General features: G+C 45.7%; 1 protein-coding gene across 4 annotated transcripts; it reads left to right on the top strand.

Moving 5' to 3' along the window:
• Window positions 1-23: 23 nt before the first annotated feature.
• Window positions 24-27,998, top strand: FBXO31 (F-box protein 31; the record flags this gene model as incomplete). 4 transcript variants are annotated; one of them, XM_080638127.1, is made up of 11 exons in its annotated part: window positions 24-405; window positions 7,508-7,579; window positions 9,400-9,486; window positions 13,695-13,771; window positions 15,127-15,294; window positions 16,586-16,660; window positions 18,369-18,478; window positions 19,196-19,349; window positions 19,970-20,319; window positions 21,501-21,726; window positions 27,273-27,998. In XM_080638127.1, 10 exons carry the CDS (start codon window positions 24-26, stop codon window positions 21,721-21,723), a joined length of 1,698 nt encoding a protein of 565 aa, XP_080494253.1. In that variant the 3' UTR covers window positions 21,724-21,726; window positions 27,273-27,998. The 4 variants fall into 4 exon arrangements, with proteins under 4 accessions (XP_080494253.1, XP_080494252.1, XP_080494255.1 ...); XM_080638126.1 differs by having other exon boundaries at window positions 21,501-27,998; XM_080638129.1 differs by lacking the exons at window positions 21,501-21,726; window positions 27,273-27,998 and adding an exon at window positions 20,628-21,447.

The following is a 27,998-nucleotide window of genomic DNA, read 5'->3' as shown; positions in this document are numbered from 1 at the left end:
CGCCGGGCAGAGCAGTGGCGGCCATGGCGGTGTGTGCCCGGCTGTGCGGGGTGGGCCCGGCCCGCGGGTGCCGCCGGCGGGGAGCGGCGCGGGAGCAGCGGCGCGGCGGGGCCGGGGACAGCGAGCCGGACACCGATACCGACCCCGAGGAGGCGGGAGGCGGCAGCTCCGAGGAGGACGAGGAGGCGGCGGAGCGCATCGAGGGCGGGCGGCCCCTGTCGCACCCCGCCGAGGCCGGCCCTGCCGGCCGGGCCCCTCTGTCCATCCTGGAGCTGCCTCCTGAGCTCCTGGTGCAGATCTTCGGCTCCCTGCCCGGTACCGACCTGCCTAGCCTGGCCCGCGTCTGCACCACCTTCCGCCGCATCCTCCGCACTGACACGATCTGGCGGCGGCGCTGCCGCGAAGGTACCGCCCGCCCTGAGGTGGGGGGCCGGGGGGTGCAAGGACAGGGTCCCGGGCGATGCAGGAGCACCCGGAGGTTATGGGGAGGTGGTGGAGTGTGGAGTGGTGCAGAGACGGGAGCGGATGGTGTGGGAGGTCTGCGGGTGGAGGAAAGAGCTGAGGGCTGCGGGTTGTGGGATCGTGAGGGGGCCAGGCAGGGCTCTAGGGATGGAGGTGGAAAAGAGGGTACATCTCGAGTCCTTTGGGGCGCGCTGTTTACTTGGTGGGCCTTGCTGCAGAAGGAGTGACGTGTGAGCGGCTATAGCAAAGGGCATCGAGCTGGGGTTGTTCCCCGGGGTGGCAGTTGGAGGGGAGGAATGGGGATGGGACCAGGCCCTGGTGGGTGATGCCTCCATGTAGGGTGTCCTTGGGTGAATCCTGGGGATGGAGTATTTCAGGCAGAGAGGACGGGGAGTGATCAGTCCCTGGAGAGTGGGGCTGAGCTGAGGGCCTTGGGGGCGTGGAGGCACAGTGGGTAAAGCAGGAGCAGGGATCCCGCTGGGATCTAGTGAGCAGATGGAGAAGGGCAGCCCTGGGTAAGGTCATCCGTTCCTATCCCATCTCGGGAAGCATAGGGCCAGGTTTCTGGGGGTTCGCGATTTGAATGTGCATTGCCTGGGGAATGTCTGTTACAAGGATGCAGTGCTGCATTAATGCAAAGCCTTGGGGGTGGATTGTTGGTACAGTTTCTCAGTTCTGTGCTGCTGTGGCCCTGCTCTGTTAGACTGAAATTCTTACTCTCTCCTCCTTGTGCTTTTTCTGATGACATTGTGGCTCTCTGTTCCCTGTTTGCTAGTCCAGCGGCTGTCCTACTGTGCTCATCGTCTCTCTAAATAGTATGATCCTGCCAGGTGCATCTGCTGCCAACACATGAAGTCATGTATATTTTGTTGTTGTTGTTTGTTTTCTGTTTTTAATACCAGTGAGGGCATCAAGATGAAGAATTTAGATATGTCAGAGTGGCTGCCTGCCATCAGCAGTGGGATCTGTTCAAATGCATTCAGCCTTGAAGGAATGAATTCTTGCCTTATCAGCACTATCCAGGAACCCTTGGACAGTACAAAGGCTGTACCTAGAAAATGTACACCAAAGCATTCTTGTTCCTTACTTCAGCATGGGATGATCCTGTTGTCCCAGTAACTTAACATTGTTTTTTGGAGACAGGCTAATAAAATAGTATTCATTCTTTCCTTATACTCCTCTACTAATGTGGAATCCTCATGAACATATGTTTCATGAATGGTTTGCAAAACTTCACTGATCAGTTATTTTAATAGGTTATGATGCTGGCAGTATGTTTACAGAGAAATGTATGCAACTTGTGAATATAAGCTAGATTGTCTTCAAAAGGAACCACTAAATTAGGCCTGATTGAGAAATAAATTTGCCTACTGAATTCATCACTGCTCCATGGATTTTCCTGCAAGTAGATAAAGCAATGCTCAAAAGCTAAGCTGAGATTTGAAGAAACGGTGGGCTTTGTATGGCTAAAACTGAACCAGACAGGAAGGGCAAGTTTTTAGACTACACTTCTGTCTCAAGGCCCTTGGCCTTGGTGAGAGGTGCATAAAGCAAGTTTTAATCTATGAAACTGTTACTGCAGTCTTTTAACCAGTCATGGTTCTCCAAGCAGTTCTTAAGGACTTGCACTGTCCAAAGTGCTCTACACAGCAGTGTAAGTAATCACCATTGTGGTAGTGCTGTCACTATGAGTATTTATACACATAAGAAATCTGTCATTTTATGGAGCTGTTTTGCAGTTACCGCTGTGTGTTTCGATGATCTGTTGCACATGGTCAGCTACTGAGTGTGTTCAAATGTGAGTATGCAACTACTTGAGGACCTGTGTGGGCATCAGGTATTAGTATATACAGATGTAAAATTCAGGATGTCCTGTACTGTGTTTCTGTGTAACCCTACCCTGGTTACTGTATGATGGTCAAACATGAAACGGAATTACTTTTTATAATCTTTCCCAAAACCAAGCCACTTCCCATCTGAGGGCAATGTGTGCTTGTATCTGCCTGAGTCTTGTTGTGAAGCTGCATGTCCTAGAAACAGAACGAGAGCATGTGCACCTCCCCTGGTGTGCTCCTTGCATTGATGTGTTATTTACTCTGAAGCCTGCTGCTGATGTTCCAGAGCTGAGCTGTCTGAGGTACTAACTAGTAAACTTCAACTTTGTGTCAGTTGCATATGTGAAACAGTCTGCTTTTTCAGAAATGCACAGCAGTAAAGAAACAAGGAAGATGGTTCGAAAATTAAATGGAACAGTTCTCCGAGAGAAGCCCAGCCATTGCCTCAGTCAGCCATTGAGTGTTGGTATCTTGTTCTTGCACTACTGTGGGCTAACTCAGCTGTAGATTCGACTTGAGAGCATCTTGTGGTTAGTGCAAGCATTCAGAGGACTTGTCTTCCTGAAAGTGGGGTGGCTTTTGCTGGTGATTTTGAACTGGAAGAGTGCTGGGATTAACCAGAAGTGGTTGTGCAACACTGGCATGGCTTTTTAGGGCTGTTGTCCTTTTATCATTGCAACTGTTTGGTGTAAACAATGTCTCTATTGCTTCTTTGGCAACAAGAGGATTGCAGTCACTTTCATGTTTTCTATAAATAGGAGATTGCTGTTCTCTGCAGTGGGAGCAGAATTAAAGCTTCCTTCACCCTGGCTGGTGGCCTGACCTACCTTGATTAACACCTGATAGTCTATTTTAAATGGTAACCACTTTCGTCTTAAAATAAAACAGCACAGGTGCAGCAGAACACCTGGAAACAGGCCAGTAATTCAGAATAACCAGATCTGTAGCTTGAATGAAAAGGCTTTTGTTTGTGAGAATGACCTCCAGCAGCTCTTGGACCTGATGAAGAATGTCAGACAAGGTGTTTAAAGACGCTAACCTCCAGTAAGTTGTACAGAAGGAGGTGCCTGTAGAGGAGAGTGGGAAATCTTGTTTATACAATCAGTGAGGGAACTGATGCATGGAGCTCAACTGTTACAGGACTCCAGAGAATCCACACAGGGGTTTGATGTACAACTGCTCCCAAAACAGGAACAATTTCCTGTAGTGCTGCACTCTAGTAAACGCAGAGGTGATGTTAATAACTCACAGGGCTCTAATCTCCCTTTATATGAGGTTAAACCACTGTATGGTATGTTTCTCTGGTGAACCATCATGGGCTTTTCTTCATCTCTGACCGCGTTCTTTGGCTTTCAGGGTACAACTTGGCAACGGTTTGCTGTTTCTCATTGCTAATGGCAGGTGCTTGCTAGCTGTAGCCATCCTTCAGAGAGTCTTCCTTAGGTCAACTTGTAAGCTGTAGACCTAGAGCTACCCATCTTTTGCTTCAGGGTTGCCACAAATGCTTTCATTTGTTGCAGATCAGATCTCCTTATCTGTGGCTGCAAAATATCTCGGTGGTAACTACAGGCCTTCCCTTGGGAGAAGTGTTTGGGAAACTATTTGCTGTATTTCAATCTTGTAGTTCAGCCTTTGGAAACAAGAACTTGGTTCCAAGCTTGTCCACCTGGTATTTTGGGGGTGTTAGCCTGAGAATCTTCCATTTTTGTGTTCTCTGAAATAATCTAGTAAGTGCTTTCTGTTCTGTGCACAGCCTTGTAAACACACAGTTATCCAGGAGTAATTGGAGGACTTGATTAGGCAGGGTACAGTGCAAACATAGCAGTGATAAGGGTGTCAAGCTCTTCCAGACATCCTCACTTCCTCTGAATTGCGGATGTCCACATTGAGTGCTTGCAGCTGCTGACTAGCATTGCCATGCTGAGAAGGATGGAGAGGAAAAGCAGTAATTCGGTCTTTGATAGGAATATGAGGATTTTTCCCTACTTGGGCTGGAAGAACCTGATTTGTTTGTTTGCTTTTTTTAAGCTTCAGTGCAGGCCACACAGAAGGAGATGTATGGCATGGCTTCTAGAGAGGAGATGGGAACATGAGGCTCAAAAGAGCATATGGCGAGAGGCAGACCAGGGAGTAAATTGCGTTAGTGCAGTTCCTAATAAATGGAGAATTGCCTTCCCAAGTGCTTTAAATTCTGGTGCATGTGGCTGTGGAAACAGCACTGTGTCGCTGTGTGTTTGGTAAATCTTTCAAGCATTTCTTACAAATCTAATAAAACAGGCTTTCGAGCTGGTCAAGGAAGAAGTTTAAACCCAATTTCCAGCCTTGCTTTTGAAGTAGGATTAAGTAGCTGTTTTCTAACAGTCTAAATTTCGTGTGTGGATTTCTGTGACTATTAACTCTTTAAAATACTTTACTTAGGGAGCTGTTGCACTGAGATATGTTTCCTGAAAATAGATTTAATTGCACTGAAGTGGAATTTCCTAGGAAGCTTGAGCCCTTCAGAGCTTTCTTGGAAAAGGCTTTCTGTTTTCTGTTAAGAAAACATTCATTTTATTTTTCTGTAGCTATCTTGAAGTTCTACTTATTTTTAATTTTATGTATGGATCAAAGAGATGCTTGCATTTATTGCTTGTGATATTTGGAGGCTTAGTAGGCACTGTGAGCCAGAAGACTGTTTTGTCTCATCAAGAGGCCATTGTGGTGTTAACATCTCATGGATCAGAGAAGCTGAAGTGATGTGCTTAACCAGAGCTTAGCCATCAGTATGGGATTTTGACTCTTTGTAGTTGTTTGCTGTACAAAACAAGATAAGGACTAGTTGTCAGAAAATGAGATGTATTAAAGCGCACAAAAATGAGGTTATTTTCTTTATTCTTGATTATTTTTCTCTATTCTGATAATACTTTCTTATAAGCGTTGGAATCTGACATCAAATCACATGTAGCATATCTAAATTCTAAGTTTTTTGGGTTGTTTTTTTTTTTTTCAATTGAATGAGCTTGCTATTGAAAGAACATTGACTCTCTTTAGGAAAGATACAAACTCCAGCAGTTAGAAATGCACCTTTAGTAGTGTTTTGGCTTTCATGAAATTAATATTTCACTGCAGGTTATCAAGGGCTCTTACATAAAACTGGGGTAGAGCTTTAACATCAATCACTTCCCACCCTACCCTGTTGTTTTTAAGATTACCTGCTGGTAATAGATTTACTGTGGCAGTGCACTCAAAGTGATTTATAGATCTAGTAGGGAAAACTGAAAAATTAGCACTTTTTGGAGGAAGAGACAATATGACTGTGCTAGTACTGCTGTTAGAGCAACACAGAGAAATGCCGTTTGGGCAGGATCCTCTGCATGTCTCCTCCCTTTCTGATGCAGCACAGATAATCTTCAGTGACACTGAATTTAATCTAGCTGCAATGCCTGCTGCACAAAGCCTGCATCTTACTGGTTCTGTGGCCAGGTGAGTATTTGTTTACATGCAAAGAGTTGGCTGTTTGCAAACAGCAGGCTATGACCACTCTGTTTCTGTCAGAAAGATCTCTGACTTTCGAATCGGCTGAGACATGCTGTTCCCTCCATTAACAAACACATACCCACTTGTGCACATAATGCACACCAGTGGTTGAAAGCCTTGATACCTCTGGCAGGAGGGCTGGGTGACCTGCTGCCTGGATCTGAATTTCTAGTCTCCAGCAGAGCTCTGGTTTCACCCATCTGCAGAATGAGCTGTTTCAGGTCAGCTGGCTGCAGCCCAGCACTAAATAGCTTGTTTGTGCTGGAAGTCCTTTCCTGCAAGCTCCTCTGTCTGCTCCCTGGCTGATGGTGCTTCCTTATCCTACCTTGTGTTTGATAACGCTTAGAGCTTCCTCTGGCTTTTGTGAAGGAAGTCAGCAGGAACTCTCCCACTGACCTTTGCATCTTCTAATGAAGGGCAATGTGTTTGTTGTATCTTCTGCCTGCTCTTCGTTGAACTTGCTTACCCAAAGGGATGTGCAGAATGTGTGTTCCCTGTAGGCAGGCTGACAGTAAGCTTTGCATGTGCTGTCTCATCGTGTACATGTACCGCAAGTGTATTTATAGAATGGAGGAGGTTGAATTCATTCAGGGAAACTTCTGGTTTTCTTGCATAGGAAAAATGAGTTCTCGGTTTGCAGTAGGTTACCAGCATTCAGTAGTGGTATTTGGCAGCCACAGTAAATTGTTAATTCAAGGAAGCTCTACAGCGGATAAGTTTAATATTTAATGATTGGATAAGAGTCTTCACAGATACACTTTAATCACATATTTGGCAGATGTTTGGTACTCGTAAGGAAGGTTGGTGTTTGATCTGTGGTGTAGATGTCTTTGATGTCAAGGAGTGTAGTTTTCTGTACTGAGATCTATCAGGGTCACTGCAGCATGGTGGTTTTTGTTGCTGCTGATTTTTTGGGATCTCCCTCTTCTCATTTCCTCCCTCTGGTCTTCTAAGGGTTTCTTGTATTGAGATGTTAGCACTTGCTTTTATTTTTTTTTTTAAGGTTTCTCAGAAGTTTGGCGTGTACTTCCTGAAAATGAAAGAGGAGAATCTCATTTTCTGCTTCAAAGATGCCTATAAGATCTCTGTATTGCTTTGTTTTCAGGGTGTTCTGTAAGCAATCAAAGGCATTTGAATGTACAACAGACCCATCTCAATCTGATCTGCTTTCAAGTGTAACCATATTTGTACATGCTGATGCCTGTCTTATGTCTCCGTTTCATTCTTTTTAAAGTCTGTGTGACCTTTTCTGTAAGATCCTAATATGCAGTTTTCCCTGTTGAGTACCTCAGTGGGAGTAGATAATTACTACACAGAGTCATGATTTGATCTAAATGGGCGTACAGTCCCAGCTGGAATGAGTAGGTCTTCCACATTTCACATTCTTTGTGGTCTAGGTGTAAGCACCTGTAACTTTGGTGTGTTTGTATGTTCCTGATGGCGTATTTATTGTTGCAGGCATTGCTTGTAAAATGTGTTAGATTCCCAAACTTTAGTGAAATTGCATCTAATTTTCTGTTTTCTCTTCAAAGCAGAAATAAGATTCTTGAACTAATGGAGCAGCTTGCAAGGATAATAAGATTATTCTTGCAAGATAATAAGCACCTAATAAGATCTTGTTTTTTTCTTGAACAGTGGATCTCAAGATCCACACCTTTGTGCCAGAGCTAACATTGTTATCCGTGTCATTGCAGAATACGGGGTCTGTGAAAACCTGCGGAAGTTGGAGATCACAGGAGTGTCCTGTCGAGATGTTTATGCCAAGCGTAAGTGATAAAGCTGCTATAGATCCATATGTCCTTGCTTAGTACCAATTTTGAAAGCATATATGAGTTGAATATTTGTTAAATGCTGACAGCATAAGTTATTTGGACTTACTTGCTGATGGCAGGGGATTCATCTGTGAAGTTGATATGTCTGGAGTTTTATTTTTAAGCAGATGCCACGAAGTGGGATGTCTATGGCCCTCAATCCTTTGATGGGAAAAGAGAGTGTAATTTAACCTTATTATAAAGTGTATTGGAGTTTTCTCATTCTTTGCTGTTTTGCCATTTTCAGATCTCGCTAAGGAATTAACTGGTATTTTTTCATAGCCCTAATGTAGCTAGGTCTTGATCTCAGTGAAAAGACACTGTTAGATGCTGTCAAGTGGGAAAGCACAGTAGGTAAAGGAATGAGCATTCCTCTGAGCTGCTTCTGAAGGAGGAGAGCTTAAAAGGGCTGGGCCTCTGTGAGGTGTTAGTGAGTTTTAGGAATAGTAAAATAGTAGAAACCCAAATCCTTAGAGCCACTGTGTCTTGTGCAAGGCAGATGCACATCTTCTGTCTTCTAGTAAGGAGGGGTGGGGGCATCTTCATATGAGAGAAACCAAGGTAGGCTAAGGGCTGAATGGAGGCCTAGGTCCATGGTGAGGCTGTTTCCCCTATTACCAAACCTTGCACTTTGCAATCAGAAGCTGGGCTGGTTGCTCAGAGAGCCTTGCAAAGCCCCTGAGAGCTCCCATACCAGCACTGCCAAGCTGTGTTGTCTTGATTCCCTATCACAGATCTTCTAAAGAACTGACTTACCTGTGGTCCTTAGGATAAAAAACAAGATATGACCTGAAGCGCTTGAGCTAGGGCTTCTGACTGTTTGAAGAAGGTCCTGCTTTATGAAACAAAAGCAAAGAGGTCAGTCATGAGAGGTCGCCATAGATTTGCAGACCCAAAATCTGGCTCAGCTTCTACATGTACTGTATTTGTTAAACCTTGAAACAGTGATGACCGCAAGCATTGATCTTAATGCTGGAAAGAACAACAGGCAGAAGGGTTTTAATCCCACCTTTAGTAGAATGGCTGAGCATCCACAGGAAAATCAGACAGGATTTGTCTTACATGTGTTTCCAGCCTTCCTTTATACTAAAGTAGTTTCTGCATTCCTTGGCAGAGAGCCACGCTTGACATGCAAGAACCTCTGTGACAGACTTTATTGTAGTTCTGAGTAAAGACTGTGTCCATATCCATTCAACAGTCCTAACTAGCAATGGTAAATCTAAAGTGAGAATACTTGCCCACAGTTTCTGGCTTTCAGGGATGCACCATCTCTGCTCTCCTGTCCAGATTCAATAGGTCGCCCTGTTGCAGGCTCTTAGTGGAACACTTCTCTTTCCACTGAATGTGTTTCTCTAAGAAGTAGTGTGGGAAATGGGGAACTGAGTTTAAGTTATAGAAAGCATGACTAATCCAAGGCCTGGGCTACTGTCCATGTACTTATGTGGCCTAAGTGGCTTTCTTGAGGCAGCACTGCTCATTACAGTCGCACTGCAGAGTTTGAAGAAGACCCTGATTCCACTTTGAATTCACTGTATGCCATTTATACGTTCTGTCTGTGGGGAATCTTGAGCATACCAAGCTCTGTGTGAGTAATCCTGCTAACCAGGTATACCTGAGGCTGGGCTGATGCAAACAAATGATGCCCCACAACTGGAAGTGAAGTCGAAAAAGAGTTTGACTTTCCTGCGTGGTTGGTCCAGGTTCATCGTACTGTTAACAGTGCTGGTTACAGTGGAGCAGAGTTTGCTGGTACTTACCCTGCTGTGTCTGTTCAGGTATAAACCCACGAGTGAAGTCGGGGCGTTTTATGAAAATCCTTCCCGACTACGAGCACATGGAGTACAGAGATGTTTACACCTGCCGTACGTACCTCCTGCTGATTGATGCTTCCTGCACTAAGCACACACAAGATGCTGCATGGAGTGTAACGTGGCTTTAAGCAAATTATTTTGGGGTGGACCTTGATATAGTATAGAGGGTGCTGGTTAGTCAGTTCATGCTGTTGCACGTTAAGGGAGTATTCTGACTTTTCAGAGTGGCAATGAGATTATGGCAGCCGCTGAGGTATGCTGAGCCTCTTTTTGAAGTGCTTTGAGTTAGAAAATTTTGGGTCTCCATTCACAGAAGGGAGTACTCCCTCTGCTCTTCACATATTGCTCCTTTCTTAGAAGGAAATCTTCAGATACCCTGGTAAGGGCTCCCAAAAGCAAGTTTGAACAAGCTCTGGACTGGCAAAAAGCTTTCTCATGGTCCAGTTAAGATGCATTTGATCCACAGCCCTTCCCAGTGAAACATGCTGAGGGTTCCCATATTAAGTCCCTCCCTGCACAGTTGAATCCTTTAAAGCACCATCTCCATCTCTAGGAAACATTCTCCTGGTGTTTCAGAGCTTGTGATTTACCTTCTTTAGTCAAGAAGCTGCTTTGGGTAAACTTCTTTCCCTCCTAATGTTGTGTTGAGGGAAGAATATTAAAATGCTGGATTTTTAACGCTCACTGTTAGCAGGAGTTGGGGGGAAATATTGATTAGTTTACATCAGTTAAGAAAGTCACTACTGTTTGTGTTTTAGAGGGGCTGTTGAGCTGTCTCTAATGCTCCTTTAGGTCTGCAGAGTTTAGCCAAGTCAAGTTACTAACTCACTGGTGCTTGGGAATGTAGTTTTCACTCACACACACTGAGTGGAGTGGATGCTGCAGACTTACCTGTGCTAAAGAAAGCACAGGTAGCCACAAACCACAAAGCACCACGGTGTCTTTAATGTGAGTCATGACAGACAAACAGCAGGAATCGATAGGAAGTTTTAGGTTTAGCAGTCCTGCCCATAAACAGCAGCCTTGCTCTGGAGCTGGGTGGGAAGGAGAGGCACATCCAAGCTATCCTGTAGGATGAGGGATTCCTTTGTAGATTGCTACCTCGGTGTTTGCTCCAGATGTGCTCTTTTTTGTGGCTCTCAAATGGCATTTTGTGCTGTTCCCTCAGTTAATTGTTTAGCCACAAGCCCACACTTTTGATGTCTCATGCCGCTTTTCTCTAGAGGCATGTTGGATTACTCTGGGAAAAGCAAGTGTGGTTTAAGATGCAATTGCCCATTTCCTCCTTTTTTCTGTTCCTGACTGTTAAGACCTTGTTGCCAGGATTTACAGTGAGTGCTCCCTAATTTGTATTCATGCAGCACTCGCCTGGTCAGCTCAGATTGCTTCCCCCAGCGTTTTAAACTAGCCTGGCTCTAACACTTAGCGTTTCCCACTAGCAGGTCAGTTTTCACCAGCTGGGGGGCAGCAACTGCCTGTATTATTCCAACTCATTTTGCTTAGAGATACCTTGCTGCATCCTGAGGGGCCCTGGGAGTTGTAGTGGATCAGGTTTTTTCCACTCAAAGTGAGCTACTTCTGCTTTAAAGGCTGCAGATTTCACTGACAGCTCCTGTGTTAGGTTTTTGCATTTCTCTGCCTGTGCTCTCCAAGCTGAACACAGTAATGGAATAAGAGTTAGTTAGAACAGATCCTGAAAGCACCTGCTGTCCTATTTTAATAACCCCAGAATGGGTTATAACTTGTCTGTTCATACCTGTAGTGTCTGTGGTGTGCCAGTACTGCAGTGCTTGCTTGAATTGCTGTACATTTGCTCAGTGTCACCTCCTTGTCCTGTGTCTTAGCTCTTAGTGAAGAGCACAGGCTTTAGTCCTTTCTCAGGCAGCCTTCTGTTAGTGGGAGCTTGGTCATTCACTGCTTTTCCTCACCCATCCCCAGCTGGATTCAAGCTGCCTTCCCATCTGAAGAGCTTGCAGGGCTGCTTGTGTCAATGTGGGTATTATCCAGGCTGGACGGGGGTTGTACTGAAGCATCCAGTGGATGTTATTTGTGCTCCATCTGGGAGGATTTGTGGCTCAGATGGGCAAGAGGCTTTTTCAGGATTCAGAAAAATGGACATTTATAGCAGAGGAAAATGCTGAAGAAAGACCCAAATGCTGTTTTCTTTCGAGGAGCAGGGAGGGAAACAACTGTCAGATCCATCCTGTCTCCCTCCAGGAACAGCCAGAGCTGGAATTCATCAGGTTTTCCCTGCTATGAATGTAGCTGCTGGCGTGCTGGAGCCCAGAGACACTCCAGGCTTGAAAATGGAGCTGTGTTTTTGCTTTGAGACTTGTTTGGGCCTTTGGCCAAGTACCAGCATTTTCCCTAGTCACTTCCTTTCCTGAAAGAACAGGAGGAGGAGCCCACAGCATCCTGAGCGAGCGAAGATGATGACTTGTCCATTAAGGTGTCCCTGCTGTTGGGGTGTAAACCAAGCACAGAAGCTGTTATCCAATGGGTAGGATTCTTTTGAAGGTGAATGAGACTTTTTTTGCCTCCTGCCTCCTTGTGAGTTTCTGGGTGTTCAGGACTGATGGTGAAACACACTCAGCCATGTGTCTGTGTCTCAGCCCTGTATCCTGAACCATGGTTCCTGGTGAACTGAGCTGCAGCTGGAGCCAGCTGTTTATTCAAAGTGAGCACAGAAACCATCTCTAGCAGGCATGTGGCTTGCAGTGGAAGGGCTTGCCTTGTCACACAGACGCTTATCGGGCTGTTGAAAAGCCCATCAATTGTACCTACAGCTCTGGAAGTGCTTGTGACAGGAGCTGGGGAGAGGGACGTCCTCATTGCTCTTGGATAGCTTAGCATCAAGTTTTCTGTCCTGAAAGTAGTGTTTTTTTTAAGCTGGGTTTTATCAGCTCCATGCCAGACAGGGTAGAAGGCAGACTGTGCTGGGTGGTGCAGCTTATGCTCAGCGCCTTTATTAATGTGACATTACCACACTGAGATGAGAAGACTGGGAATGTGGTTTGCTTGCTTGCCTCAGTGCTGTTTGTGCTGCACTTGGTTCACTGGGTCATCCAGGCTATCAATCTTAAGTTGTTTACTGCACAGGAAAAAGGCTCCTCCAGGCCAGTTGGCAGCAGTTCTGGACAACCCTCTCTGCTGTCCTAAACCTTTGTGGAAGTTCTCTGCTTTGGTGTAATAAATCCACTCTTACAATTCTTGTTATCTTTGGTGGTAAATGAAACAAAGTTGTTAATAGCAACTGCTCCGAAACACAATTCTTCCTATAAATTGATGCAAAGCAGAAACTGTTCTTCAAGCCAGTCCTGTAGGTTAAGTGGGTTATTGTGACCTTCTGAGTTGGCCAGGAGCATCATTTTAAGGCAAGGGTAGTATCTTCTTGCCACCTACATAGAAATTTACATCCTGATTCTGACCAAAATGTCAGATTGTACTGGTCATGTCAGGAGATGACACGGACAGAATTAATGGCTGACTGTATAAGGACTGGAGGTTTATTAAGACCATTTTGTACATTTTCTCCTGCTTGCTGATAATGTTCCTACTTGTCTTTTTTTGGTGGGATTGAAAGTGCGCCTATCTCTGACTTGACAGAGAAGCCTCACCTGCTGCAGTAGGCTTTGAGGGTGACATTGAAGCAGTTTTTGGGCAGTGCTGAAATGTAGCTGCTTAGATTTTTTTGAGGACATTACTGACATGGTAACGCCACCAGATCTCCTGAGCTGACATGGTCTGCATGCTTTGCTGGCTGTTTTTAAGGATGCTGAACTCTGGAGACAAGTTTGTCTAGATAAGGCAAAGAAATGCTTTGAAAATATTCAAATTCCCCTGTTCCTTACTGCATTTCTGTTCTTTCTTATTTTCTGTTGCTTTGCAGCCTGAGGCATCAAGAACATATTTTGGAGACAGCAGATACTTTATTTGCTTTTAGCTCGTGATAGTATGATTTGCATTGATGGGACCATGTTTTCTGTGAATTGCTGGTGAGGTTTCTGTTTGTGTAAACTCCTGCACCAGGCCAGGAGCAGGTCTGCAGGGAACAGTTTAAATCTGTGTGAGCTTGTGTGAGGCCCCAGTTCAGAACTGCCTGGCTGTGGTTTGAAGTAACCAGTTTTCATTAGTAAAGGCAGTTGTGGGTGGTATTGGGTGGTGTTGCGTGCGGTCTGGTAGCAGTCTTTTATTTTCTTTCCCCAAAATCCCAATTCCTTAGTGTGACGTGCTCACTCCAGTGTCTCACTGTTCCCTAGTGCTGCACCGATACCGACACATCCTGGGGTTATGGCAGCCGGACATCGGGCCCTATGGGGGACTGCTGAACGTGGTGGTGAGTGAGTACCTCATTCTGAGGGCTGTGATGTTGAGGACTCATGAGTCTTTTGTATACAGCTTTTTAGACCTGGTTGCCACCTCTGAGCTGTTGAGGATTTTGGATAGTCAGCCCTGAAGCAAGTGATTGGGACCCAGAGGTTGCTTCTTGACCTTTTCATCGTCACCACCTTTCCACAGGGAGTCCTTTTGTGTTTCAGCTGTACTCCAAGCAGTCACAGGAGCACACAGAAAACATGAGCAGTGTTTCAGGGAAAGGCTTGATTCAGAGTTCAGTGCTGTTATTCCAGTAACTGGCACAGAAGTCCATTCCTTGTGTGTGGGGTACAGCAGAGGTTTTGACACTGGCCCATCACTTACTGCATTATCTTTGCCTGCAGCTGATCATGTTGCAAAGGGTTTTGCACTTGTGTTCGTGCACGTTTCCTTCCCGTCTTTCCCCAGCCATGTCTAAGACTAAGGCATCAGATGTTATGATACAGGGGCATGACTGGTGCAAGACCTGTGGAGCCTGGAAGCTCTTGTGCTGCTGGGAAGAGCAGTTAATGAACAACATTTGACTCTATTGATAAGAGCTGGGCCAGAAGCTTGCCTGAGGCCCTTGTTCTTTGCACCAGGGTTCAATAGCTGACAGGTTGAAGTGTAACAAATCACAAGACCTTTGGGTTTTGCGAGATTCTGTTCCATAAACTAGTAGAAGAGTGCATCCAAGTGCACCAATACTTACATGATATTATGACCTTATAAAGACAAGAGTGCCTCTGTGGTGCTGCTCCTCTTCTGTCTCAGATCTCTCTTTGGAAAATATCCTTTCTCTGGAACTGTTGGGGTAGAGGGGATGGATTCTGTTAGGCATGCAGGAAGAGGGCTGGCACTTGTACCTCTGAGCACAGGAGATTGTTGCTTCCTGTGCTGTCTATGAGTAATGGAGCCAAATGATTCCTTGTCCAAAAGACGCGGATAATCATGAGAAGCAGAATTCGTCTGCTTGAGTATCTGCCAGCATGAGCTCTCAAACCAATTACAGTTTGACTAGCTGTGTGGTCTCTTCAGTGCAGCCTCTCCCTCTGGATCCTGCACACCAAGCATCCGTCACAAAGTCGTTTGCAGTAATAAAGGCCTGATCATTTTCCAGTGGTGCAGGAAGCCTGGTAAACAAACCTTCTCCCTCTTCACCAGGGGTGTGCTGCAAGTGCATATGGTCTGGTTTAATTGCTGGAAGGCAGTTTGGAAATGCAGCAAGCTGTTCCACAGCTCCCACCCTGTTGCAGAATAGGCCCCAGATTTGTTTGCCGCATACTCATCAAACATGCAGAGATGATCTCATGTGCTTCTTCTCCCACCCCTCTGCAGGTAGATGGTTTGTTCATCATCGGGTGGATGTACTTGCCACCTCATGACCCTCATGTTGATGATCCAATGAGGTTCAAACCTCTCTTCAGGATTCATCTCATGGAGAGGAAGGCTGCAACGGTTGAGTGTATGTATGGTCATAAGGGACCTCATAATGGCCATATCCAGGTGAGTTCCTCTGGCACTTTCAGCATCATCCATCCTATGTGTGATCATAGAATCCTAGAATAGTTAGGGTTGGAAAGGACCTTAAGATCATCCAGTTCCAACCACCCTGCCATGGGCAGGGACACACTAAACCATGCTACCAAGGCTCTGTCCAACCTGGCCTTGAACACTGCCAGGGATGGAGCATTCACAACTTCCTTGGGCAACCCATTCCAGTGCCTCACCACCCTCTCAGTAAAGAATTTCTTCCTTAGATCCAATCTAAACTTCCCCTGTTTCAGTTTGAACCCGTTACCCCTTGTCGTGTCACTACAGTCCCTAATGAATAGTCCATCCCCAACATCCTTATAGGCCCCCTTCAGATACTGGGAGGCTGCTATGAGACGTCCACGCAGCTTCTCTTCTCCAGACTGAACAGCCCCAACTTTCTCAGCCTGTCCCTATACGGGAGGTGCTCCAGTCCCCTGATCATCCTCATGGCCCTCCTCTGGACTTGTTCCAACAGTTCCATGTCCTCCTTATGCTGAGGACACCAGAACTGTACACAATACTGCAAGTGAGGTCTCACGAGAGCAGAGTAGAGGGGCAGGGTCGCCTCCTTTGACCTGCTCCTCCTTCACCTCCTTCGATCATGCACATTGGCTCTGGAAATGGGTTCATCAAAAAACTGCATGAGAATTTGATTTAAGTGATGTGGCTTTCACCACCTTGTTGTATGTGTGGATGCCAGCTTTATGCTCATTATGTGTCTGTCAAGTTGTGTGGGCTGTTCCCCACTCTGAATTTGTTCACTGGCAGTAGTACAGCAAGGCTGTTACACTGTCTTCTGTTGGACTGGAGCATGGTGAGAGTGCAGGAGCACCAGTATGTGTAGAGGCTGGGGGAAAGGATATGTAACATGTCCTTCTGCAGTTGGTGAATGTGTCCAAGCAGGCACACAAACCTGTACTGTTTTACAGCTCTCTCTTAAGATGAAACCTTGAGAAGATGATGTAGCATCCGTTCAGTACATTGGATGCTTTGAAAAGTTTCCTGAGAGCTTGTTTCCTTTTCTTTTGAAGAGGAAAGCTCAAACAGAGGGGCAACTTAAACCTATTATCTTTCATTAGAATGTGTTGGGGTTTTATTGCTTTTATTTCTCATTTCTGTAGCTGATTTACTTGGTATCACTTAATGATTTCTCTGTTGTAGTAAATTCAGGAATTCAGACTCTCAGCAGTCTTAGTTACATCATCCTAAGCATCTCTAAACAGATTTGAACCTGTTAAATTCTCTTCCATGGTAACTACAGATTGTAAAGAAAGATGAGTTCTCCACAAAATGCAACCAGACAGACCACCATCGGATGTCAGGGGGAAGACAAGAGGTATGAGTCCTTTGCCAAGAGTCTGCATTAGGGCTGTTTGTATGTCCCCTTTCTAAAGAGAAAGCATTTCTGTCTTGCCGAAGCTCTTAGCTAGTGTTGGGGTCAGAGAGGTGGCCTTCTGCCTTCTAACTTCTGTGTATCTGAACATACATGAAAACCCAGGCTGGTAGCTTCTGACGGATTTACTAGAATCTTTTTTAAGTGAGTAGAGTCAATCTGTGACTGGAATCAAAACTTAAAGTGGCCATGTTTGAATAATAGCAGGATCTTAGGGAACCTTTTCTTTACTTGCCAAGGTATGATTTAAGGATCCAGTATATAGGATCAGTTCAGTGTTGCACCTGCAGAATGTCTGGGTGGAGACCCCATGCCTTAACCTCAGTCTGTAGCAGGGTGTTGGAGCAGGCTGTTAATGTCCATCCTGTAGAGCAAAAAGCCGTTTCAGGCAGTTCGCTGAGCAAGGTGCTCAGGGGAGCCCCAGCAACTTTTCCTTCCTGTGCTGTGATACCATTCCTGCTTGATAGCAGGAGTATCCAAAGACAGCAATATGCATTGTACATGCTGCAGCACTCACGAAACACTAATCTCATGGTATTGCTGTCTATGTAATTAAAATCTATCAGACACAGGACTAATACAGAGTACCAGCTGTATTTGAATACCAGCTTCATCTGATCATGTTGGTTGAGGGATTGAAAGCTTCATTTAATTGTTTATCCTGTGTGTGTGTCAGCTATACCCAGCAAGATAGATTCCTGACTCAAATTACATGTTTTAAGATGCAGGTATAAATGTCAGGATGAAAACCTTCAGCCTAATACCTGTTCCAGGTAGTGCTGTTTGCTGCCAGCTAGTTAAACTTGACAAATCTGACAAACTTGAGTTGCTTCTAACAAATGGTTTAAAATGTCTGTCTACTAATGGGAAACAGCTGGGTGAAAGGTTTAGTTAAGTGTTTTCTGGTTCTGAAGCAGATGAGAAATGCTTTAATACTTTCAAAGCACTGTGTTAAATGTGCGTGGCATTATGGTAATTGGAGGATCTGGCTTTAGAAGATAAAGCAAGCGGGCTTGGAATATCACTTGGTAGGCTGCTATCTTAGTGTAAGCTGTTATCATTTGTAACTCATGGTAGGGTATTAACTTGTCAGAGCTGGTGTAAAGGTACTTTAGGAGATGTTTTCAAAGCACCCTTTGGATTTAGATGCATCAGTATTAAATCAGCAGGATTTAACCTTCTAAATCTTCAGTGCCTTTCAAAAGCTTCCCCTTCTATGTTTAATATGCCGTGATAGGGCACAGGAGTCAGCTTATGGGTACACAAATGAGCAACTGCAAGGTAAGTCAGGACGTAAAGAAGTAGTAGATCAGCTACTTTGCAGTAACAGGTGATGCTTATGCTTTTATTTTGAGGAGGCTTATTGGTTCTACGTGTAATTCATTTGAAGTGGCACATGTCTATTGTGTGGTGTCTGGCAGGTATAGGGCAGTTACCATTATCACTACTTGTTAAGTGTATTTCCAAGGCAGCTGTGCAGCAACACATGCTAGTTACCAAATTCAGCCATGATCCTTTTGTCTGACAGAGCATATGCTCTCTCTGTGGCTCTGCCAGTAAATCATGCTAACGAGTTGAAGTCATGTTGAGGTGCATCACTGTCACAAATTAAATGCCTTTATCATCCCCATTTTCTCTTCTTGTGCTGCAGGAATTCCGGACCTGGCTACGGGAAGAGTGGGGTCGAACTCTGGAAGACATATTCCATGAACACATGCAAGAGCTCATTTTAATGAAGTTCATCTACACCAGCCAATATGAGTAAGATCACCAGCTCTTTTTGAGAACTGGGGGTGCTGCAACTTCGAGACCACATTGGATCATTTGTTCTGAAGATTGTGTGCTTGCAGTGGGCTTTAACAGCCAGAGGGATGTTGTGTCTCTGCAGGTTCTGTGCAAAGACACAGTGAAGCACAGTGCTTTCCAGTCATTTCACTGTGTTCAGTTTGGAGACAGAGCAAATGCCCGTAGTCTCAAGAAGCTGTCTGCTCAGTATCTATATTAGTAAGCAATATGTGCTTTGGAGTGTGCTAGGCAGAAATCAGTTGGTCCTGGAGAATTTGGTGGGTTTTAAACTGTCACTCCCAACTTCTAATAGTTGGAACTAGATCATCTTTAAGGTCCCTTCCAACACAAACCATTATATGCTTCTGTGATAATAGGAGCCGCCTCACTGTAGCAGATGTTTAAGTATGCTTCACTCTTGGGTTCTCTGGGAGTCCCAAGGGGTGAGGAGGTTTACTGTGGTCTTCCTGCTGGAGCCTTCTGGTGTGCTGAGTACTGGTAGAGAGAAGTGAAGGGAGGAAATGCTTGCACAGGTCTAAAGCAAAGTCTGTTAAGCTCGTTTATTGTGGAAAACACAGAACCCTCCCCTCTCTTGTCAACATCCCAAAGTTGTCTGGAGGAGCAGAATGCAGACACATTCCTCATGTCAGGGGATTCTCTCTTAACCTCTCAAACATTTTGATTTTTGCACAGCAACTGCCTGACATACCGACGCATCTACCTCCCTCCTAGTAGCCCTGATGACCTTATAAAGCCAGGTCTCTTCAAAGGAACCTACGGGAGCCACGGGCTGGAGATTGTCATGTTGAGCTTTCATGGGAAGAAAGCAAAGGGGACTAAAATCACCGTGAGTGCATTTGTCTTTCTCTCAGATGCCTGTTAAAGTATTCTCGATGTTACAGATCCATTGGAGAAGCCTTTGGAAGGTTGTTGTCACCCCAAATCCTGTTGCTTGTGGGGATTGATGCATCAGGTAAATCTTAACACATGCAGAGCAGCTAAAACATGCTGTTCTAAGTTTCTCCTGATGCCACCTGGCTCCCTTTTCCTGTCATCTCACTTCCAGCTGCTTTCTGTGAGCAGCTGGTAGCAGGTCACTGGAGATTGCTTACGTGTATCTGAGGATTAGGTACCAAATGTTGGCAGCTTTTCAGTAAGGCCAAGCTAGTGGGCTCCTTCCTCTCTGCAGGGAGGGATTCTGTCAAAATGCAGTTGCAGCTTTGACTTTCTTTCACCCTTGCAAGTACAGCCTGACTTGTAGCTTTTAATTTAAAATTCTCTTTCTGGGAGGCAAAAGGCAGACATGATGTACACATCTCAGGGAGCAGCAAACAAGGTCCAAGACGGGGGTTTTTATTGCCAGATTGGTGACTGTAGAATAGGGTGAACTATGCAGAAGTCAGATGGTGGACATGGGGAGGATACAGGTCTGAGCTCTGCAGCCAAGCTGTTGTTTTCTGTCTGCAGGGAGATCCCAACATCCCGGCGGGACAGCAGACTGTGGAGATTGACCTGGCGCATCCTCTGCACCTGCCTGACATTGAGAACCTTCGTGATTTCAGTGAGCTCTCTCGCATTGTCCTGGAGGTCCAGGAGCAGGTGCGTCGGGAAGAGCAGGAACAGGAACACCGGCAGGAGGAAGAGAACCCCTCCCAGCCTGCTGCAAAGCCCGTAGGAGGAGAAGGTGCCGAAGGGGAAGACAACCCAGCAGGAGCGGAGGGGTCAACCCAGGACAAGGCACCAGCTTCCCTGCCCTTCGTGCTGCCCATGGGAGTCATATCGAGGAATGAAGACTACCCCCGGACCTGCCGAATTTGGTAACAGGGGGTGGTGGGTTTAGAGCCTGGTCATGCCAGGCGCTTTTTGAAACAGAAGGGGAGGGTGTATCTTTGAGATCTGTTCTGTTATTTGCTTTCCTGTTACTTGAATGTGGATCTCCCAGCTGTCCTCAGATTTTCTGCTGTCCCTGCTCTACCTTCCATGCTGTTGTTTGCTCCGTCTCTTTTTTACCGCAGTCATCTGCCATCCTGCTTCCTTGCTAGATGTTTATCCTGTTTCTTCTGAAGCAAGCATCTCTCCCATAATTCACCCACTCCCCTTCTTTTGTATGTGTTTTGTTTCCCAGAGCTGCCCAGTTTGTGTGTTTGAAGACCTGTTCAAGCAGCTTCCTGTTCCTGTGTGTGTCATTTCTGTTCCTTGGCTGTCAGAACACAGTGCTCTCTCACACCCTTCCCTGATCTCTGGTACCTTGAGGCAAGCTCTGGAAGGTGCTGAGCACCCTAAGCAGTCAGTACAAGTATGCAGAGAGCCTTGTTGAAAGGGACCTGGAGCCAGTGAAGCAACATACTAAATGAAATGTGGAAAAAAACCCCAAAAGCTGAGGCTTAGGCAGGTGACCTTCAGCCAAACATCTGTGCTCATGGAAAAACCTACCTATAGCTGGTTAATCCCCAAAGATCCCTGCTGTCACAGCCGAGTTCTGTTTGAGTAAAACCCTGCTCCACCTGCTGCTTGCTTGGAGGTTAGGCTGACCTTTACTCCTCCCCAGCTTCGGTTAGACTTTCCTGTTGTTTAGATCATCCTTTGTCTCCCTTCCCCTAGGTTTTATCACAAGGTTTGCCTTTATGGTCACTCTCTCAACATGCCTTTTCTGTGAGGATTGTCTGGGCTTTGGTTGATCCTTGAGTTGCAGGAGTAGATCTCAGATGGATTATTGGGCTGAATTACAGGAAAAAATCAGCCTTGGTGTGCAGGGGCTAGTTAGGATAGCCAAAAGCAGCAACCTCCAAATAGCAGTGGAGGGTTTCTTTACTTAAAATGGTATCAACAGTGTTTTGAGCTGTGTGCTAAGAGCTGAGTATAAAACTGGCTGTTCTGTAGCACCTGGCAGTGTGTTTGACAGTGGCTTGATCGTACTTTTGTTTTATTTTCTCATCAAATGTTAGGTAATTATGGCTGTTCTCACATCTTTTTTTTTTTTTTGCTATTCTCCTTGCAGTTATTATGGGACGGGGCTTATTGCTGGCCACGGCTTCACCAGCCCTGAGCGAACACCGGGTGTGTTTGTTCTCTTTGATGACGACCGCTTTGGATTCATCTGGCTGGAGCTCAAGTCCTTCAGTCTCTACAGCCGAATCAAGGTGGCCTTCCAGAACGCCGAAGCACCTTCCCGTGAGGCTTTCGATGAAATGCTGAAGAACATTCAGTCACTGGCTACTTGACGGGTAGTGATGGACAGGGCTAGGGGTTGCAAAGGCTGCTGCACTCCCCTAGCCAGAGCTTAGATGGGGATTCCTTGCTCTTGGTACCTCTGAAGAAAAGCATGCACTTTTAATAAAGCCTTTTTACCCCAAATGTACACATCCCAGTTAAAATATCCATGACTGTCCTTTCCTCCCTGCCACTCCACACTGCTCCCTAGCAGTTCTTGTTACCCAGTCTGTAACATAGCTTCGTATAGCTGAAGGGATCCTGCAGAGGAGGAAACAGACCTTTCTTATTGCAGAAAAAGAATATATTGGAACAAAAGTAATTCGAGGTCAGAGGTGGATCAGAAGAACATCTAATTGACAGGATGGACACAAGCCCTCTGCTCTGACCATTAGCAGTCTTCTGTGGAAAGAGCTCTTCTGCAAGGAAGGGACTCTAAATTTAAAGCCTTTGCTACACTCTAGGATGATCTGTCCTCCTGGAAGACTTGCTTTACTGTCCTGAAAAGCTGTGTAGTCCGCAGCTGCAAACTGGGTGGCTGCTTAATGTCACCATTGACAAAGCATATCCTCCTCTCCAGAAACCTTTCTCTGGATGCAGCATTGTTAAGAGAGGCTGGGGTAATACCTGCAGTCCTTGGTTTAGTCATTGCAGTGGGTGGTTTCCTTTGAGAATTTCCCTCAGCTTGGCAGCAAGGGGAGGATTCCCGATGTAAATGACAGTGTGTGTAGTGTTGCCCTGGATTCTGGAGCTTGGTGGAGCTCCAAGGTGGGGCTCCAAGTCTGGGTGTCTCCCTGAGCTTGAAGGAGATGATTTTTCTTACAGCAGCTGGGTATGGAACTGGAAGTGAGGGTAAATTGCAGGTGCTGGCGCATTCAGATTGGCTTTGTACCTGAACAGTTAACCTCAGATCTTTAAAGTGGGTCTGAAAATGTAAAGGAAGAATTAAAAAGAAAACCAACTGTGAAATAAGCCCAGCTGCAGCTTGATGACTGCTGTCTGTGGTGGGCAGCAGAAGGTGGGATGTGTTACTGGTACTGATATAACTCCTTTTAGGTGTCACTCTCATATCAGGTTGCCCTGTGCAGTCTGAAGGAGCGATGGGGGATTCTCCTGATACCACTGTGGCTTGTTCTGGGACATTTTACAGTTGGTGCCGTCAGGTGGATGCTGCTGCTCTTCTCTTAAGAACCTTGTGTTCCCTTTCTAGTTGTGCTTGTTTCATCCCAGAGGACTGCTGCTTCCACAGAAAGCTCTCGGGCTTAATTTCTTTCCGTGATACCTGTATTTTGTGTGGCAGACCTGAGCTCCACTGGAAATGAGACCCTATCTTCCAGGTCTCTGCAAGCCACAAATCAGATTCCGTATTGACTGTCCTGTCCAGGAAAATTCTGGCCAGTGCTAATGTACAGACTGTGAGTTGTGCTATAGAGCATCAGCACTTGCATCAGCGCCTGGTATTAATCCTGTGTAGAAAGAGATGATAGGGACCCGTGTGCGGAGGGAAAAGAGCCGTTAGTAAGGAACATCTTGGTTACAAGCAAAATACATCCTTTGCTGCAGTTGTTCTCTGGCTGTGATGATAAACTCCATGTTTCTTCTCTTCCCACTACCAGACAGATCTGTGTCTAATGAAATTCTGCCTTTATATCTTCTGCAGGTCTTAGTTTGTAAATGTGTCTGTACATGTGTACAGTCTGTACATGTCTGTAGTAGAATAAATTCTTCTATCTCTTCCTGATGTTTGGAGGCAGCAAGAATAAGCGGGGTATACCCCTTCTTATTCTGGGCATCAATACTGGCATTATGGTCAAGTAACAGCCCTGCTACTTATGTATTAGGAGATACAACAGCAAGATGAAGGGCAGTATTGCTGTCTACATCTGTCAGATTCAGGTCAGCATCATGCTGTAGCAGAATAGCCACGCTTTTCTTGGTGGCGCTGTACTACCTTCATCAGTGGTGATCTGTAATCATTGTCAACAAAGTTTAGCTTACTCTTGTTTTCTACTAGGCATGTAACATACATTTGCACAAGCAAGATGCGGGGGTGTCTGCTCTGCCTTGTCCCACCCATTGATGCTGTGCTTCTTCAACCCCTGGGCCAGGAAGGGAAAATTCAGACTCCTTCTGTGGAGAAGTTTCAGCCACAGCCTGGTTTCACTGCAAGCAGCTTTTATTCTTGCTCTCACAAGGGCTTTTAGCCATTTCTGGCTCTTGAATGTTCGCTCAAGCTGCGTGAGAACCGAGTCTCCAGCAGAGACTTGGAGCAGAAGGTCACATCACTCACAGGATTAATTCCTGTCTCCTTGAATGTAGTTTTACAAACCTCTGGGAATTCGAAGGTTGATTTGGGGCACTTGTTCCTTTGTTTCCTACTGCTTTGTCAGTAGTGGAAAACCTGCCTCAGTGTTAGAGGTGAGGATGTGAAGTGCGATTACCATTCTAGTGAGCAAGCTATAAAAAGTAGGTTGTTTCTGAGCAGCCTGTTAGAGGTGTTCCTCTTGTCATCAGCAGAGGGTAGAGTTGACTTGAATCTGAGCCCACCACATAAGGCTGGGAGAGAGGAAGGGTGGCCTTCGTGCATGGGCAGGAAGGTGAGCTCAAGCAAAAACTGGGCAGCTCAGCGTTTTGCTGAGCCAGGTTCTGAGCTGTTTGCAGAAGAACTACTCTTCTTAAGCATAATCTTAATGCTTAATCTTGCAGACACGGGTTTCCAGCTCGATGAAAGCAGATTTCTGGGATACCTAAGGACATTAGGAGTCTGTTTGGCATCTGGTGGCCACTTGGTCTTGGAGCTTGTTGTTAGACTGGTGCAGCCAGTATAGTGACTGCTTTGTGTTCTCCCTAACAGCCTAAAGGGATGAGAGAGGTCCCCTTGGGCAGCTGTTTCAATTGCTTATTCCTAAAACCAGGTCTGCTTCAGCTTCAGATTTGCATTGTGGATTCCTCCTTCCCTCGATGTCCCCACTCACCCAAAAGAGATAAAAATCCTGAAGTTTTATGTAACTGACTTAATAGTTTTTACTTTTTGTTTTTTAAAGTAAGATTGGAAATCCAGACTGCATTGAATGCACTGTGAGCACTTGGCCTGAGACCTGCCTCAATGTCTCCTAAGAACAGACACTGCTTCTGTACCCACTCTCCTCACTGTAACGTGCTGTGTTGGGTTAGTGGAGTGTAAAGGTGATGTAGGCATGCTCCACTGATGTATCACAGGATGTTTTTAGTAGTTGTTACCTGCAGCTTAAAGTCCCCTTGGTACCAGGAGTCTATTGGGGATTGCAAACCTATGGTAGCAGTTGGTGTTTTGCTCAGTGCTGGATACGGGTCTGCTTTGTCACTTGGATGAGGACCTGTTGGCTGTTGGCACGGGTTGTGCGTCTGCTGTTCTCCAGACTGACAGTTGTTCTGCTTGTAGCTTGTCCCTTCCAAACCTTTGTAATGGCAGTGGTAAGAGTCTCTCTTCTGAAGGTGGGACCTGCTTGGGTGGCTGGTGATAAGGGCTTTGCAAAGGACTGATGCCCTCTTGCAAGAACTTCTCACAGCTCAGCCTTGCCCCTGTAGTAGCGTCTTTCTATTTGTAGCGTACCTGATTGACCTCAAAATGTCAGTGTGCTAGTTCTGATTAAAGGCAAAACTGCTGATACCCTGTGGCTTTATTCTGTCTAGAGCAAAGGCAGTGGAAGTAGCAAATTTTGTATTAATACTCCTCCTCTGCCTTCTCTTATCACCTTCTGCTCCTCGAAGCCTAGCAGGCTTTTGTGGCATATCAGAAGAAAATTCCCTCTGATGTGACTTAGGGCGAAAAAAGGAATTGAGAGGGTGAATCTGGAGAGATTGGCATCAATGCTCTAGGTGCCCTTGTGTCTTTGCTGGTTCCTTTGTGCATGGCTACATCAGTGTTTTCAGAGAAAAGCAGGATAGAACCATAGAACGGTTTGGGTTGGAAATGACCCTAAGATCATCCAGTTCCAACCCTCTGCCCATGGGCAGGGGTGCCTTCCACTAGACCAGGTTGCTCCAAGCCTCATCCAACCTGGCCTTGAACACTGCCAGGGATGGAGCATTTACCACTTCTTTGGGTAACCTGTTTGTGCCTCAGCATCCTCACAGTAAAAAACTTCTTCCTTACCTCTAACCTGAACTTCCCCTATTTCAGTTTTAACCCATTCCCCCTTGTCCTATCACTACAGTCCCTGATGAAGAGTCCCTCTCCAGCATCCTTGTAGGCCCCCTTCAGATAACTGGCAGCTCTGAAAGTTTTGGGAGAGGCGAATGAAAGGGCGTGCAGCCAGATCTGACAGCGCCGTTTGGATCTGTGCATCCGCCAAGGGGGATGTGGCTGCAGCCCTGGTCCTGCCTTCCCTTGTGGTGCCTGTGGAAGCAGTGCTAACAGCACAGTGTTTTCATAGAGTCATAGAATGAGGGGTGGAAAGGACTTCAAGACCATCCAGTTCCAACCCCCTGCCATGGGCACGGACACCACACACTAGACCATGTCACCCAAGACTCCATCCACCCTGGCGTGTACTTTCGTACTTGTTCATGTTTGGAACGGGCTCTACCATCTCCTTGCATCCTGTTTGTTCCCTACTTATCCAGCTTGCTGGGATAATTCTGTGAGCTGTTGACAGGGATAATGTGTGGTGGTGCCTTGCAGATGGTGATAAATTTCTGGTGCTGACGTGTCCTTGTCCTGTTCTCTCTGTAGAAAAACCTTGGGGATAGTTTGCTTTATTTCTTGATCCCAGATGGGTGGGAAGTGCTGGGGACGATGGAAAACAACTTGTCAGGGGTAGGGATACTCTTGGCAGAAGCCTTTTGGACTAAAGCACTAGCAATTAGGTTGCTGAGCAGCATTGCCCTAGTTGCCACAGCAAGACCTTAGGTTTGATTCTAGCTGAGGAGCAGTATGGAAGTGACCAGCTTACGTTCTTGGGCTGTGTTGTGCTCCTAGAGTGTGCTTTTGGACTTGTCAAAACACATGGGTTTGGCCAGCTGGAAAACAAAAGTATCAGAGATCCTCATCCCACCTGTTTGTTTGCCTTGGGCCTGACTTCATAGCTATAAAAGTGCTATGATGGGGTGTTGTGGTTGTAGGAGACTCGCTGCAGTCCATGTGGACTCGTCAGGCTTTTTGTTTTGCTGAGGAGAAGGAAAAAGGATGGAATTACTTGTAACTTTGGCTGTCAGCTTCCTGCTGGCAATGAACAGTGCAGTACTGCCATGGCTACTCTGGAATGGGACAGCAGAGGTTGGATGACAGTGAGGTAGGAAACTTGTAATGGGGATATAGCCAATTCAGGTGGAAGTGTGCTTGGAGTTGTAAGCTACCAGGAAAAAAACAAAATGCAGCTGGCTCAATGTTTACTTTTAAACAAGGGTGACTTTTTATTGCTTTCTATTAATTTTAAACTAGTGAAACTTAATGGGGGTGTTGGGTGTTGTGTGGAGCTGGGTTGTATAATCTCAACTTGCTAGTTTAGGAAATGATAATATATTAACTCTGTCTTGTAGCTGGTTGCTCACATGGCCAATAATTTTCTGTTGCATTCAGCTGCCAAAGGATTACGTGCTGGCCTTCACTGCAGGCCAAGCACACAGCGTAACTTACCAGTTGGACAGTGAAAGATTTGAGAGGTGTGATCGGGAGGTGGAGTGGAAGATAAGTTACCAAACTGTGAGTGCCACTGACCTTTTTTGTGTGTGTGTGTGTGTGCTGAGTTATGATTCTGTTCTTTGTTTGGATTGCAGTATTTTTAATTTTTGGGGGAAAAGCATTCAGATCAACTGTGTTCATTAGCTTAATTAAAGCAATCTGCACTTTTTTTCATTGATTAATAATCCTACATCTCTGTTTCCATGTGTGTTTTGCACTCACTACTTCAAGATTACAGCAGTGGATTAATCTGGGCATCTTCTGTAGGCTTTGTGTATATGTAACTCTCTATACTTGTTAAAAATGAAGGTGAAACATCGGATCCATGTTCCATGTAGAGCATAGTGCAGAGGAAGAAGGTGAGCTTTTCTGTCGGAAAGGCTGTTTGACATCAAACACCTTGGTTTCATGTCACAGATATCCCTGTGGAACATGGTAACTGTAGTTTAAACAACTCACCTGTCTGAGTTGTTTTGCTTGTCCTTCTGTTTGTGGGTTTTGAGAGGAACAGGCTGGATAAAAGCTAGATGTGACTTTGCAACACTTTGCCTACTTCATCCCAGCTCTCAGAAAGCTGAGCAAAACGCGTGTGTTACTTTTACACCTGATCATTGTTACCCAAGG

This window comes from Psittacula echo (assembly GCF_963264785.1).
Source record: "Psittacula echo genome assembly, chromosome: Z".
NCBI lineage: Eukaryota > Metazoa > Chordata > Aves > Psittaciformes > Psittacidae > Psittacula > Psittacula echo.
The sequence above is the reverse complement of the archived record's forward strand: the minus strand, read 5'-3'. Positions and strand labels throughout refer to the sequence as shown.